Source organism: Octopus bimaculoides, chromosome 18 (genome assembly GCF_046866305.1).
Source record: "Octopus bimaculoides isolate indiv1 chromosome 18, ASM4686630v1, whole genome shotgun sequence".
Lineage (NCBI taxonomy): Eukaryota > Metazoa > Mollusca > Cephalopoda > Octopoda > Octopodidae > Octopus > Octopus bimaculoides.
The window spans coordinates 41,468,495-41,484,444 of NC_142945.1; the positions used below are offsets into that span (position 1 = coordinate 41,468,495).

At 35.4% G+C, this 15,950-nt stretch overlaps 1 protein-coding gene across 21 annotated transcripts in view; it reads right to left on the reverse strand.

Annotated features, from left to right (window-relative positions):
• The window catches only part of LOC106881986 (paired amphipathic helix protein Sin3a), a 163,094-nt gene that overhangs the window by 22,977 nt on the left and 124,167 nt on the right, over positions 1 to 15,950 (reverse strand). For 12 of the 21 annotated variants that reach the window (XM_089366089.1, XM_089366082.1, XM_089366087.1 and 9 more), the window contains exons 5-14: positions 10,041 to 10,231; positions 9,695 to 9,899; positions 6,568 to 6,756; positions 4,840 to 4,926; positions 3,927 to 4,070; positions 3,076 to 3,228; positions 2,627 to 2,713; positions 2,372 to 2,490; positions 1,269 to 1,399; positions 357 to 571 (exon numbers count right to left, since the gene is read on the reverse strand). In XM_089366089.1, the coding sequence (XP_089222215.1) occupies positions 357 to 571; positions 1,269 to 1,399; positions 2,372 to 2,490; positions 2,627 to 2,713; positions 3,076 to 3,228; positions 3,927 to 4,070; positions 4,840 to 4,926; positions 6,568 to 6,756; positions 9,695 to 9,899; positions 10,041 to 10,231 (1,521 nt within the window). Of the gene's footprint in view, positions 1 to 356; positions 572 to 1,268; positions 1,400 to 2,371; positions 2,491 to 2,626; positions 2,714 to 3,075; positions 3,229 to 3,926; positions 4,077 to 4,839; positions 4,927 to 6,567; positions 6,757 to 9,694; positions 9,900 to 10,040; positions 10,232 to 11,388; positions 11,534 to 15,950 lie in introns of those variants that run through there. The other 9 variants (XM_089366078.1, XM_089366076.1, XM_089366073.1 and 6 more) reach the window with 3 other exon arrangements.

The window sequence follows — 15,950 nt, forward strand, 5'->3', positions numbered from 1 at the left end:
AGGTGCTGAACCTAAAATCACTTCGATGGGAAGCAACATAACCAAATTTTCTACGGCCAGATGCCTTGGCTGTTGCCAACCCTCATTTGTTTCCAAGTAAGGTAATGTTTACTCAAGGAAGGCTGGAAATGAAGAACATTACTTGTATGATGGTGATGCTCATTTACAATCATTACATGTTAAGACAAGGATACAGAGCAAGAGAGTCTGCGTGAGAGAGAGAGAGAGAGAGAGGAAGAGAGAAAGAGAGAGAAAGCAAGAGAGAAAGAGGAAGAGCAAGCAAACAAGAATGAGAAGAAAATTCTACAAAAATGAAAGTGACAAGACACACAGACTTCCAACTTAAGATGTTATACCTCAAATCGCTCATCCTCACATCGATAGACATGTTCTTCATACTGAGTTTTTCTAGACGTGACAAATGTGGAGTCTTCCGACCATGATGGGAATGAGACCCAGGTATCATTGAGGACTTCTTTGCATAATGGAGTTCTTCCCGAACATTTGGGTTGTGGATACGATGAAGGAAGTGCACGATAACTGACACCAAACTTTTTACACGTTGAAAAATCTGCAACAGAAATAGAACACAAAGGGTACCATGAAAAACGGCAATGGAAGAATTAACGCATAATTAGACTTCATCTGATCAAAGCCATTCTAGTCATGACCAACACCAAACAGTATCTATGACATTATCCAATGTGATCTTTTTAAAAGATAGTGTGAGGCAATCAAAGAGATTTGGTTGCTATTTCTAGCATTTTAGGTTTGTAGTTGGCTTTAAAATTAGTGATGTGTCAAAGGACCCAAGACATTGAGGTAGTGAACCCGAAGGTCCTGCAACTAGTGTCATTACCAGAGAAACTAGTCTGTTTATATAACACAAGTGATACCTCAAAGAGGAATCCAATTTTCTCTCAAACTACACCCTAAAAGAAGACAGACACATTGACTTAGATACCCTATTCTTGCCACCCCACCGACTGGTCAGTTGGAAAACTGGAACCAAACAGCAAGAACAGAGACTGAGAAGTAGACATTATGCAACAGTTAACGTTGGGTAGCCAAAAATCAGCTCTGATATAGTAGAAGTTTAGCACACAAACAGTTGGTCATATAACTAGGTGTTGCTCCTAGGATCTGTTAACCCAGAAATATCACACACTCCAAAATGCAGAGATGAATCACAAGGAGTGCAGTGAGAGTAGACAGAACTGATAGATTTTACAAATTCACAAAAAACTAAACAAAACAAAAGTACTTACCTATTTCCATGGCTAAGTCGCCACTAATTCTCTCTTTACCAGTCGCCGAGTGTGGAACAGGGTCGACGTTGCTACCAGATTCTTTATAACCAAGAAAGTCTTTGAACCATTTATTCAGCTCAGGATGCCTCCTAGAATCAACAGGATTTGGAAAAAAAATCATTATAAACAGTCATTTGAGAGTGGGGATGTAAAGCTCTACACATGGCATATAATGCATATGGTACCTCACAAAACGTCATGTAATATACACATATTAGAATATCAAACAAACACTTACACCAGCATCAGTGGAATGGATTTTGTTGGAAAAAACTGCTTTCGTAATAGGATACTTTTCCTACCACACTTATTCAACTGCGTCAGGCAAATAGACTGAGGCATAGAACAATGTCTATTACATGGACTGCTCAACATAACCAATATTAAGATCACTTTCAGTCAAAGGTCACAAGATGGGCAGATCAAAGTTGAAGATATCACACACTACAACCGCACATGTTAGGTTACCATGCGAAGAGAAAATATATAACAATTCAGTCGGAGCTCTTTAAGAAAAAGAACTGAGAATGTCGGATGATTTCCTGTCCCCATGGCAACTTAACCTACTTAAATTTTTTTTATGTATTTTCTTTTTACATTGACATTTGATCATAGGCAGACCACTGTCAGGTCTCCTTAGGAGTGAATATATCTAGCACAATTCTAAAGTACAAATGGTATCATATTCCATGACACCACTTGTATATACCTATAAATCTACTTAAATATCCTTTCAAGATACACACAAAAATATACAACACACGTTTGCACAGACACTATTGTTCTTCATCCACTTTCCATGCTAGCAGGAGTTAGACTGGGCAAGGGATCACATCTCATATTACACAGATGTGAAAACAGAAAAAAAAAAAAAAAAAAGAAAGCACAAATGCAGTAGAGTTAGTTTATTTCAAGATGAGGATTCAATCTCATTTAGTCTCTCACTTCTGTAGGTTGTTCCTAAAGGTAATATCTTATCTCTTCAATGAGCAGGCAAAGAAAATGTGAGGATGGAGCAAATTGTCATGCCAGACACACACACTGTTTTCCCTGATACTCACCCCAAAAATGTCTGCACCATCTGAACCAACTCTGCTCTAGAAAGTACTTCTTGGTTGAATAGTACCAAACAGCGTAGGAAGTTCTCATAGACATCAGTATTTTTCAAGATCTTTCGCACCTAAAAACAAGGGAACAAAAACAAAATTGATCAGTCTATTAGTCTGATGCTTAAATTAGGAAACGGATATCGTTTTAGTGAGTAATATATATATACATTTATATATAAGAGAGAGAGAGAAAGAGAGAATGTGTACCTTATCAAAAAAGGCAAACTCATTTAGCGTGCCGTATTTTCCAGCTTCAGCTAATGAAACATCTTTTAAACTGCTAGGTTTTAATTTCTGCAAACAGAAAACAAATAGAAAAAGGGGATTAAACTATGTATAATGAATATTCACTTTAAAAGGTAAATGATTATATTTAGAGAAGGACAAAGAAAAGGAGGTAGATTAGTCAACTGAATGGATTTCAGTAGAGGAGGGAAAAAAAAAAAGAATGTTTAATCCAAGTTGAATCTAAATAACTGTTAGATATTTTTGAGTAATCAACTATTTCTGTGGCTATCATACTGTCTTATATGCCCCACTCCATCTACTGTATTTAAGCTTATGATGAGAGGACAAAATGTAAAGTTAATTTTGAAAACACACACACACACACCATAATGTTAAAATAGAATAACAGAGGAAAGAAAGTGTTTTACCTTAGTTGGAGGCTGTTGACTAGCTGGAGTACGTCTTAACTGGCAACTGCTTTTATTATTCTGAGTTTTGTTATTTATTCCAGGTTTTTTAACACTAGAGGTCCGATCATTCCGTACACTCAAAGGAGAATCACTTTGCTGAGGTGAAGACGACTGATGTAAAAAGAAAAGGTTTTCGTTTTATTTATGACACAAATACAACAGTGTTTAATATTTTAGATTTTTCACATTGTAAAAAAAAAAAACCCCCCAAAATTGCAGAGGCAGGTTATAGTTGCTACAATTGTCCCCAGTACATGGCTGTGGACCTGTATTTATATAAATTGCACCCCAAAATAACACAGAAATGAAACATTACAAAGTAATGCAGCTCAACCCAATGGATTGTTGGGTACTGCTAAGGATTTCATTATTATGAAGGACGTACTAGATAACCACGGTATATCCTTTGTGGTTGCTTATTTATTCACACTGTTTTGAATTAATCACATATCTCATAGCTTTAAGATTTCAATGATGTGATTGTTTATTTTATGTGAGAGGCCAAATCTAGCTGGTTTGAACATAGAGCAGGTAGAATATTTGGGTTGGATACGGCAGGTTTAAATGCCAAAAGGTTAAATTCATAGACATTAAGTCCAGCACTTTAAACAATTACACATCCCACCAACCACTACTTCTTTCAACAACAGAGCTCTATCCATCCATGGTGACTATTTATAGGAGGCAATGAATCGACAGCAGATGACCAGTACAAACAAGCTGTGAACACTGGGTCCAGAGAATAATATACTTGCTATAAGATTTGCGTTTCCTTAAAAGAGATGGTAAGCCTTTGTCAAAATACTTACACAGTTTATATATGAAGAACCATTGGCATCTGGAAGAAACTGACCAAACTCCTTGAGAAGGTCTTCCTGATTGTGGAATAATCTAGCCACCTGGGAGTAGACTTCCGCTTCAGTGAGAGGTTTACAGCCAGGTTGATTGATACCCTGAATCAAAAGGAAAAAATAAGAAACGACAATATTTTGAAGACACCTAAAATTTCTTCTTCATTGAAATCCAACTGCTTTTTCACTCAGTCTCTCCACTCTCCAATCAGAACTGATTAGAAGCAGTTAGGAGAAAAATTTCCAGGCAGACACTGAAGTATTAAAACTCCTCATAGCTTGCTTACCAACCACATGGTTCTGGGTTCAGTCTGACTGCGTGGCACATTGGACAAATGTCTTCTACTATAGCCTCAGGCCGACCAAAGCCTTGTGAGTGGATTTGGTAGACGGAAACTGAAAGAAGCCCGTCGTGTATATATATATATATGTGTGTGTGTGTTTGTCCCCCCCACCATCGCTTGACAACTGACACTGGTGTGTTTACGTCCCCGTAACTTAGCAGTTCGGCAAAAAGAGACCGATAGAATAAGTACTAGGCTTACAAAGAATAAGTCCTGGGGTCGATTTTCTTGACTAAAGGCGGTGCTCCAGCATGGCCGCAGTCAAAAATGACTGAAACAAGTAAAAGAGTAAGCCTTTTGCCTGACAATGTAAAAGCTAATATAAAGACAATAAAGGTGACTAAGGGTATGTGTGCATGCATAAACAGAGTGCAAGTGACTACTGCAGACAACACTTGCAATACAAGTGTATACAAAAGCCTAATGCTAATGATATAGAAAAAATTGGCAGAAGAGGAGGGATGTTCATGTTGATTTTATAGAATTAAAATCATTTTACATTAATGAAAATAAAATACAATACTAACTTCCTTCAAATTTCTTTGTTCCTTCTGGTAGGTGTGCAAGATCTCCAAGAAAGCTTTGTAGACTTCAGGCTGGCCTTGGAATCTATTCTATAGAAACAAAGCCAATATTCATATTAATACAGTTAATGTGTGTGTAGATATTTCAATAAAGGCAAAGTGGGGAGAAAAAATTTTCAACAAGAAAGTTTCCAGGAATATTAACATCTCTATTATGAGGCAAAAAAGTTTTGTAAACAAGGGACATAGGTTTAAAATCCAGATAGTACAAATGTAGGTGTCCCTCATGGAAGCATTACTTTTACATTCCTAAAACCATGAAAGTTAATGGATAAATAGATTTCTGCACTATAGGATTCCATGTTACAGAACGATTTTCAGGAACCCAACACTTCTAAAACACCTGAGATACTTGTATACTATTAATCTTATAAAAGATGGAAATTAATATTGGTAAACTTTGTGGTTAGTACTGAGAGAACCATATAGCCTGGTCTACTGATATGGCTATCACCACTGTCCTATTAATTACCAAGTCATTAAAAATAATTACGTGTGTATAAATTTTCCTCATGTTACAAGTTAGATTTGAAGGTTTTAACAATCTGCATATAAATTTTCTTTTGAGCATAAGACTGTCCTCAAAGTAGTTTACTGACAGATAAACTGTACCAGACAGCATATTTTTTATGAAAGAGCATATTACAATAGTTAAGTAAATTGTAATTTGTGCTTTCAACAATCCAAATTGTCAACATCATCATAAACATCTGATATGTGACTATAAACACTATTAACTGCAATGCTAGTTTTCATAACATGTAATAATAATGCCCCCTTTCTTGATCTGAGTATTTTACCTATGAAACATTTGTTACCCAGGGTGATAAAATTCACTCAGTTTATCCTGGTTTCAACACAAGTTACTTTTCATTTCAGCAGAGACTATAAGGATAGTTTAATTGCGCTGGACGCAATTTAATTCACAAGCTCTACAAGTATTCTATTTCATTACCTTGTACTCTTTATCAACTTATTTTTTCTTATTACTCCAATCATGTTACGAGAAGATACTGAGTTGGGTTATATCTCAGCATTTAACAGTTGTGAAATTGGAGAGAAACACAGACTACAAAATGATGCCTCCATGAAAAGATTTAACCCTTTAATATTCAGATTGCTCTATCAAATGTAATGTTTACATGTTCACATTGAACTTGACCACGGAAAAATAAGCACTTTGGCTAGTGACAGTACAAAGAGGTTACACTGCAGATTGAGCCAGTTACGTACTTCTCTCTCTCTCTCTCTCTGGGAAGTGTAACCTTAACTCACACAAACTATCTTGATACATACAAAGTTAATCATGGAAGATTGTGGCACCACAAAGAATATAGCTGTGGCTGTGTGGTAAGAAGCTTGCTTCCCAACCACATGGCTCAGAGTTCAGTCCCACTGTGTGTCACCTTGGGCAAGTGTCTTCTATAGCCTTGTGAATGGATTTGGTAGATGCAAACTGAAAGAAGCCTAACCCTAACCCTGACCCCAATGCCACTTAACAGGTGTCGGTGTGTTTATGTCCTTGTAACTTAATAGCTCGGTAAAAGACTAATAAGTACCAGGTTTAAGAAAAAACAAGTACTGGGATCGATTCATTCAACTAAAAATTCTTCAGGGTGGTGCTGCAGCATGGCTGCAGTCTAATGACAAACAAGTAAAAGATAAACGAACCTTGATTTTATTAACATAGTTAATGGCATGGTTAAACTCTACTGGCTGACTTGTTGGTTGACCTTGAGGGTTACTGTGCTGGTTGGTGGTCGGCATGTCTGCACCGACTCTTGAAGATTGGTTCTGAGAATGCTGACTTGTAGCACAGCCATTTGGAGAAGAACCAGGGACATTATTGGTCAAATTTTTCTGAATTGGAATTTAAAAAAAAAAAAAAAAAAAAAAAAAAAAAAAGTCATAACACAATACACTGAGATTTGAAAAAAGACAAAAATACAAATGAATTGCATACTAAATCTATACAGTATCATCTGCCTAATGGTAGCAACTTCGATTTAAAATACAATTTTAAAATATGGCTTGTAAAAGAAAAATATTTTTGTGTGGAGTGGGAGGAAAGAACAACAGTGTTCAATATTTTTTGATAAAACACGTTAGGGGCTTTTGGTTTTAGTATATAGAGGTACATATGCTGTTCAGTCTTCTAATTATACCTAATTAAGCAGATGTCATAGCAATGACCACTATCTTTTTACGTATCAGTGACTACATTACTCAGTGTCCTAACTTTTTTTGTGGTGTGATTTGAGATTTCCTTGCTATTTTTTAGCAAGTCAAACCACAACAATACTCACAGTATGCTGCCAAGAATCATTTCTCAGACACCTTTTTTCCAAGCCACCTTATTCAATGTCTATTTTGTAGATGTGAAAGTCTTCTCAATCTTAATTTTTTTTTTGCAAATATAACAATCTCTAACACAATCAGTGGTCAGGTATATTTTAAGTGGCTTTCTCCACAAACAAAGGTTAAAATATGTGACTAAATGCATTTCTATAGTGTGCTTGTGTGCCCCCCACCCACCAAGGGTCAAGTAATGATAGTGGGGTGATGTCAGAGGCAAGATAAAGAGGAATGGTAGGGAATTAGGTAAAAAGTCTGATTTTCTGATAAAGGTCTGTGTGAATTGCTACATATTTTCTATCATTTTTCTTTCTTCACAGTTTGAAAGTTCAAGTGTGTTAAAGTAGCTAAGATCCAACGTCAACAACAGGAACAAGTGCTAAGGGAGGTGGTAGACTTAATTAAGATAGGACAACAAACAATAGCAAAACAGAGAAATAGCAGAGTTTGGAGATAGATCATGTTTGCCTTCTTTACTCATTTTTTCCTGCTGAATATCTTTCCTTTCAACAATCCTTTTAGTTGTCTCCAAACTAATTTTAAAATAGACTTTTAAACAGGTATTGTGTTGGAGAAAAAAAAAAAAAAAAAAAAAAAAACGTAACATGGCAGGGGCTTTGTGTGTGTTTTGCTTTTAGTACATAGAAGTACATATGTAGGGTATCTAGCCTAAACAGAGAGCACAATGAATTTTGTCAAAGACATGTGGGAAATGAGAAGAAATACTGAAAGTATCCAAGAGGTAGGTGGATATGAAGCTCTTAAAATTCACAAGGTGTAAGGGGGGGGGGGCATTCAAAAGATACCCTCAAACTGGGGACCTGGACCAAATGCAGTAGAGTGAACTTTTCTAAAAGGTACTCAGGGTGGTGGCATGGGTGAGATAGTTCAATAGAATCTGACAGGTCATCTAAGAATTGCCTTCTGCATTAGTGCCTACTTTGGAATGGTTTCTATGGATGGATGCCCTTCCGAATGCCAACCACTCTACAGTTGTGCACTGGTTACTTTTTCACACCACCAGTACTAGAGCAGCTTGCACAACTAGAAATCTCCAAGAAGAGTGGCTTTATGCAAGGAGATGCGGAGTTAATGAGAGAAGGGTCCAGAGTAGAGAAGGCTTCTTGCTGCAGAAAAGCCACACAGCTACTCATATTTTAGAAGATAGGGGTGAAGGTGTGATAAGAGAAATAAAAATAGTGGTATGAAGTGTCAGGGTGAACTCTCAAGGTATAATTGAGTTGAAGTGAATTGGGAGGCAGAAGAACCAGGAGTATGGGTTGGTGGAAGTTACAAGAATGCATGGGAGAGTAAGAGACAGGGGAAGCCCAAAAGAATGAAAAGCAAACTTGACAGAGACAGAATTTGAACTATGAGTGCAGGGAGTCAGAACAAACACCAAGAGAGACAATATCAGAACACTGAAAAAAAGCTATTTCTAGAGACCAAATAAAATCATACATGTTATCAAAGACAAGACAATGGAATATATCTACAACTCTACATTTTAAATTAAGGATTGACATTTTAGATCTACATAGGAAAAAAAATTAATCATTTCTGTAATATATATATATATATATATATATATACATGGCTGGCCTGCAGTTAAAATAGTTTCTTAACAACCACGCACTATTAATTAGTATATGGCATTTTACTGAGAGCTGCACATTAGAAGTTTAACGGACTTAATTTAGAATTTATGCTGAAATACAAACCTAGCTGCTACCATCACTTCACCAAAAACGATAATCATTATATTTGACTTATCTAATACAAGAAACTTTTCACATTTTTTTTTGTGGACTGTCTTGTAAACAAAGTAAATGTTCTGCAATTTCTTACTGAACAACCTGCACAAATGATTGGTTTATAATCAAATGTTTGTGCTGCACATTTAACTCCCTCCCTCCCTCAAACTGACATTGTCTATACAGGTGCATGGTGTTCCATACATCAGATGTTGAAGTGACACAGAGCAACACAAAAAGTGTTTTGCTCAAGAACATAATGTACTGCCCAGCCTGGGAACTGAGATCCCCCTCTAGGCCATGTGCCTTCATTATGTGTATGTGTGTGCATGCACAATTGCATTTTTGTGAAAAATCACTGAGCTGCAAGCAGTGAAGCCATTTCTCATGTCAACAAATCATTCAATGGCTCTGTGCTTCCAAAGACATAGAATAATGAATAAAATCTCTCCTCTGAAAAGTAGATGAGGGTAAGAGATACGAAAGGCATCTGGCTGTACACCAAGATCTTAACCCAACTTATCCAAGCATGGAAAAGCAGAGGTAAAACTAATGAAGAAATTACTTTGCTAAGTATAACAACATTGTAAATTTAAAAGACAAGTGGACAAACTAAATAAGTAAATGAAGATAAGTGAAGTAGGAATTAAGGAAGATGAAGGAAGGAAAAAACAAGTAGAGTTACTCACTGTATATCCTGGCCCTGGGGTTGATGTTGGTAGAGCACTGTTGGTAATGGAAACAACTTGCTGGTTCGGTTGAGTGACATTTATTTCATTTGCTTGCACCTCTATCTTGTAGCCAGGAGGAAGAAATGTATTAAAACCAACTATTAACTCTGGATGCCCCTTGAACAAGTTTGATACTCGGTTGATCACTCCAGGAGTATCAATGCTAAAAAAAAAAAAAAAAAAAAAAAAAAAAAAAAAAGACAAGTGTACAATCTAAATAAGTAAATGAATACTTTCCCTTTTGTTTCAAAGTTCAGGAATATCCATTATAAATTTACAAGGTAAACAAATAAGATCCCCTTACGTTTGAGATTTAAATTCTTTCATGATGTCCAAGAAGTCGTTGTAGACCTGTGGTTGAGTACCAAATTGTAGTTTAACTTGGTCCAAGTAGGATAGAGCATCCTCAACCTTGAGCCGTTGGAACTGCTGCTGTTGCTGCTGCTGCTGTTGTTGCTGCTGCTGTTGCCCCTGTATTGGGGTGTTACCATGTGCCTGGATAATATAAAAAGATTATGAATAATGAAAATTGGCTGGAGTAAGTGCTGCAATAGACAATTGTTGTTCATACAGGCATGAAAATTATGTCCATTATATTTCTGTTAGTAATGTGGGAATTAAAGTTGGAATAGCGAAGACTTTTCACATAGAGAGATGCAGTTCCTGGTGTGAATAAAAACCGGGCTCAGACAATTCATGGTGGTGCAGTCAACTATGTACTATGATACTCATGATAAAAATAAAGGATAACAGTAAATTCTAACCTTGCCACAAGGCCTTACATTTCAGAGTCAGTTAACCCTTTGGTTGTCCAAAGCATTTTCATAAGTTTGCCCTAAACACCCACACTTGTTTTCAGACTTTTAGCCAGCTCTTTTTTCATATGGTCTACATAATATAAAACTTCCCTTTTGTAAATCCCAGAGAAATATGTCCCATGTGATACACAGGACAGGTAAAGGGTTAAACCAATACCACAACTGGACTGGTATTTATTTTATTGACTTTTGAATGATGAAAAGCAAATTTAATTCTAGCAGTATTTGAACACAAAATAGAAAGGGACCTACCCCAACCTCAAGTCAAAATACTACCATGCATTTTGTCTATGACTAGTGACTATGCCATTCACCAACCTCAAGGATAATAAAACCATTATTATGAAATAACTGCAACTACTTCAAGCACCAGCAGACAGTACTAAAAGTACAATGAATTACAAGTGTACAAAATACATTATGTAGTCAAATTACAAATACAACAGGCAGGTAAAGTAGTCTCCAGGTTATAATAGGAACTTATTTGTGTATATATTTAGTGACAAATTTGATAAGAGACCATGAACCCCCCTTGCCCTCCTCCAGTACAATAATTTAACACATAAGTGTTTCTTGTTTATACATAATAAACAGTGTCAAAGTTAAGACATAAGTGAAGCACACAGTTTGTAGATGAACAACAGAATACAATAACTGTATATTAATAGATATGAACTAAAAACTTAATTAAAGTGCATGTCTGTATGTTATATTTAATGACAAACTTTCAAATGCAATAAAAATTGAATATTTAGGAGATAGCTGAAATTGTGCAGTGTATATTAAAAAATATATTTTATGGATAAATAAACAAATAAGTAAAGAAATACAAACTAATTTGCAAATGGGGTACGAGTAATAAAAATACAAGTCATCATAAAAAGCAAATTCATTCGGCATCTTCCACAGAGTATAGGAAAAAAATTTACAAACACTAAGCAAAGCCAAGAGGCTGATTTATATGTCATCCAAAACCTGTGAAAAAGTGTGGGCAATACTATTATGGAAGAGTTGATTTCTTAAAAGGGGGAGTAATATGGTTGGTTTGAATTAAAGTTGGTAATATACTGCTGTTATTTATTATTTTTGTTTTCACTGAATCTAGTTGCTACCTCACAGTTCTGAGTTCAAAACCTGCCAGAGCTGATTTTGCTTTTCATAAAAAAAACAAAACATTATTTAACCATGATAAAATATCAACTTGGTATAAATTCAACAGACTATATATAAACACTAGCTTTATCTTTAAAAACTGTATACATACATTGATATATTTTTGTAATATATCTATACCTCTGGCTATCAATCTACCTATATATTTTTTACATGCTTCACTCACTATGTTGTGGCACAGTTTAGAAGGACTTCCTTGATCAAATCGGCTCCAAGTCTACTTCTTATTCTTTCAGCCTCTTGTTGCTGAACTGACTATTGCCTATAACCACTAAGTTATAGGGACATAAACAAACTAATACTGGTTGCCAAGTAGTGTAAGATAAATTCAAAAAACACACACAAAACAGGCTCTCATAAGGCAATGGTTGGTCCAAAGCTATAGTAGAAGACATTTGCCTAATAAAGTGTAGTAGAGTGGGATTGAACCCAGAACCATGTGTTTGAAAAGTGGATTTTTTAACCACACAGTCATTTTATAAAAATATCAACTATAATATTTATTCATGCATAATGCAGACCATTATTTTGGAGTAATGAAATACCAGAAAATATATACCTTGTCTACAATATACACCGACTTTTCTTCAGGGTAACCTTTTGGAAAAGTAGCATAATTAAAATGGAACCAGTGTTAATGGGATATGTAAAAATTAAATTGGCTTTCCTGAATTATATATAAACAAATAAATAAATCCTTCATAATAGGTGAGTCATGCATCGTTCTCTTTTTATTTTGTTTTCAAAACAGTCTCCAGATTTCTAAATTTTGAATGCCAGAGATTCCACATTAAAATTCATTACGGCTTGTTATAAATATATGTAGTTGCTTTGATCTTGTTTAACTCTTATCACAGGACAGCCATACGTCTCCATTCATAAATTTCTCTTCTGGAAACTTTCGTATAGATAATTATACAGTCTGGCTGTCAGCAATGTTAGCTTAATGAATAAAATATATGTTTTTAATAATGGTGTTCAGATAGGAAAACGGCACTCAATAACAATTGCATCATATTTTGGCACAAGGCCAGTAATTTTGAGGGAAGGGGGACACATCTATTACACCAACCTCAACACTTGATTGGTAATTATTTTATCGACCCAGCAGGATGAAAGGCAAATCTGACATTAGCGAAATTTGAACTTGGAATGTAATGAGTCGGAACACATACAGTTAGGCATTTTGTCGGGCGTAATAATGAATCAGCCAGATGGTTGCCTTAATAATGATAATTGTTTCAAATTTTGGCACAAGGCCAGCAATTCTTGGGGGGAGAGGCAAGTTGATCAAATCAACCTAAGAATTTGGGGTGGTATTTTATCGACTCTGAAAGGATGAAAGACAAAGTTGATTTTGGTAGAATTTAATCTCTAAGCATTTTTGTCAGGCACGGTATTGATTCTGTTAGCTCACCACTTTAATAATGATAATAATAATAATAATCTATTTAAAATCATTAACTTAATAATTTTCATTGCATGTTGTCACACTGAAAATTTTTTTCAAAGCCAACTTTTCTTTTTTTCTTCAAAATAATCTTTAGATAACTAAGTTTTGAAACACAAAGCTCCATTTTATTAAGTCATTACATCTTGTAGCAGATATTAGACATTGCTTTGATTTTAATGCACATCAGGAAAGCGATATACATCTCAGTTTATAAATTATTCTTCTAAAATAACAATACACACACACACACACACTGGGGAGGGGGTGCCGAAAAGTTCCTGGCTTTGAGTAAAAGAAAATACAGGAGGATCAGTTAATTATGATTATATTCAACATATTCCCCTCTCAGATTCACATACTTATTGCAGTGGTCCTTCAGTTTTTTGAAGCCCTGTAAAAGAACTTAGAAGGTTGAGCCTCCAACCGGGCCTTTTGCGATATCCTTAAAGCCAGGAACTTTTCAGCCCCCCCCCCCCCAATTTTACTATGTGTTGTGAATGGAGTTTTAGTCCCCCTTACTATTTATCAATCTTTTTTAAAAATTATCATTTGGGATCTTGCAATAGCTTCAGATTTATGAAAAAAGAAAAGAAAAACTAAAGCATTCAATTATGCAATATATATTATATATATATATATATATATATATATATATATATATATTACTTAATATTCTAAAACCAATAAAATAAAAGGAGATATATTGATGTAATTGATCTAAGCTTATTACATAATATATTAACTAAATGGTCATAGCCAGAACACCATTGTGTTATTACCTATTATAGCGGGTTATTGAATGTGTTCTTATAGCAGAGTTTATTTGTATGTATAGACAAATTGTGGTATGTAGCAAACAATATGTATAAAAAAAAAGTACATTTGTCACTTTGCAGTTTCTTTTTTTTTTTACATATCATTTCTAATTTTGATATGTTAGTAAAATAGTAAACAACTGTGAGCAGTCCAATCCTATATGTACATTTATGAAATACAATTATCGTTTAAACGATATGGAAAAATGGTAATGCACATCCATGATTTTTAGGTTTAAAAAAATCTGGAAAGTGTGCATTACACATGAATAATTACATGGGATCTTAAAATCTCAAATTATTATTGCATAAGGTCTTTCATTTTTCAGTATAGCTGTAAAAGTTGTAAAAGAGAATGATTATATAATATAAGGGTGTGCAGTTAAGTTAAGAAGTTTGTTCCCAAACTACATGGTTTCATGGTGTGGTACCTTGAATAAGCATCTTCTACTTAGACATGGGCCAACCAAACCTTGAGTGGATTGGTAGATGGAGGCTGAAAGAAGCTTATCTGTGTATACTAACATACATACACATGTGCCTGTGTCTCCTAGTTTCGACATCAAACAATAGTCGTAAACATGTGCCATCATCACTCAAAAGTGTCTTTTGTTTTCAAACTTTTGTGTAAACACATCTGGCCAAAGACAATCCGCCTTAACAAATTCTGCCTAACTCACGGATAAGTGGATGCTAAACAATGATAAATATGTAAACAGTATTAAAATTAAAATAAATACTTGGTTACTAATATAATTTTTTGACTGTTGTTTTAGGTGTCATTAAAATGAAAACTTGTAACTAGTGTAATGAAAACAGCCGAAATGTTTGGTGTATCAAGAAGTACTGTCTCGAAAGTAATGACAGCCATTGAGAAAGAGGCAAAAACCTCCTCGTTGAAACAAAACTCCAGAAGAAAACCAAAACTTTCAGATAGGGACTGTCAGACTCTTACACGAATTGTTAGAAAGGATCACAAAAGTACAGCTCCCAAAATTACTGCGCCTCAAGAACCCAGTTTCCACAAAAACTGTTTGCCAGGAGCTGCACAAAGCTGGATTTCATGGGAAGGCTGCAATCAGAAAAACCACTACTTTCAAAAACAAACATTGCAAAGTGTTTAGAGTGGAGTAAAAACCTACAGAATTGGTTCCTAGAGCAGTGGAAGAATGTTATTTTCTTGGACGAGTAATCCTTTACCACCGGCTGAATATACATGTGGAGACAGCCAAACAAAGCATTTGACCCAGACTGCCTTCCCCCAACTGTTAAATATGGAGGAGGATCCGTGAAGTTGGGCAGGGGGGAAGGAAAGAGGAGGCTATATCTTGGAAATTTGCTGGCATAATGGTTTCCTTTCAATGCAGAATAGTCAAGACTATTTAAGCATTTTATCTGATCCAATTCATCCTATTGTTGTGGAACTGTTTCTGTAGGGAAACGCAATCTTTCAGGATGATAATGCACCAATTCACACGGCTAAAGTTGTTACTGAATGGCACGAGGAACATTCTAGTGAAGTTGAACATCTTATCTGGCCACAACAGTCACCAGATCTCAATATTATTGAACATTTATGGTGCATTTTAGAAAAACAAGTAAGGAGTTGATATCTTCCACCATCATCACTACAAGAACCGGAGACTGTTTTAGCTGAAGAATGGACAAAAATGGCTCTGGAAACAATTCAAACTTTGTACGAGTCCATACCTCGAAGAATTCAAGCTGTAATTACTGCCAAAGGCAGTCCTACCCCATTTTTAAAATAAATTTGTTTGAAATTTTAAGGTGTTTCCATTATTTTGTCCAACCCCTCTATTTGACAGAAGACCACAAAAGGAAGAGAAGACAAACAGTTCATGAAACAAAAGGGAACCATCAACAGGATTCAAAATTAGCTTGTCAAGTGCTTACTACCATCCTACAGCCCCACCTCTCTCTCTCTCTCTCTCTGC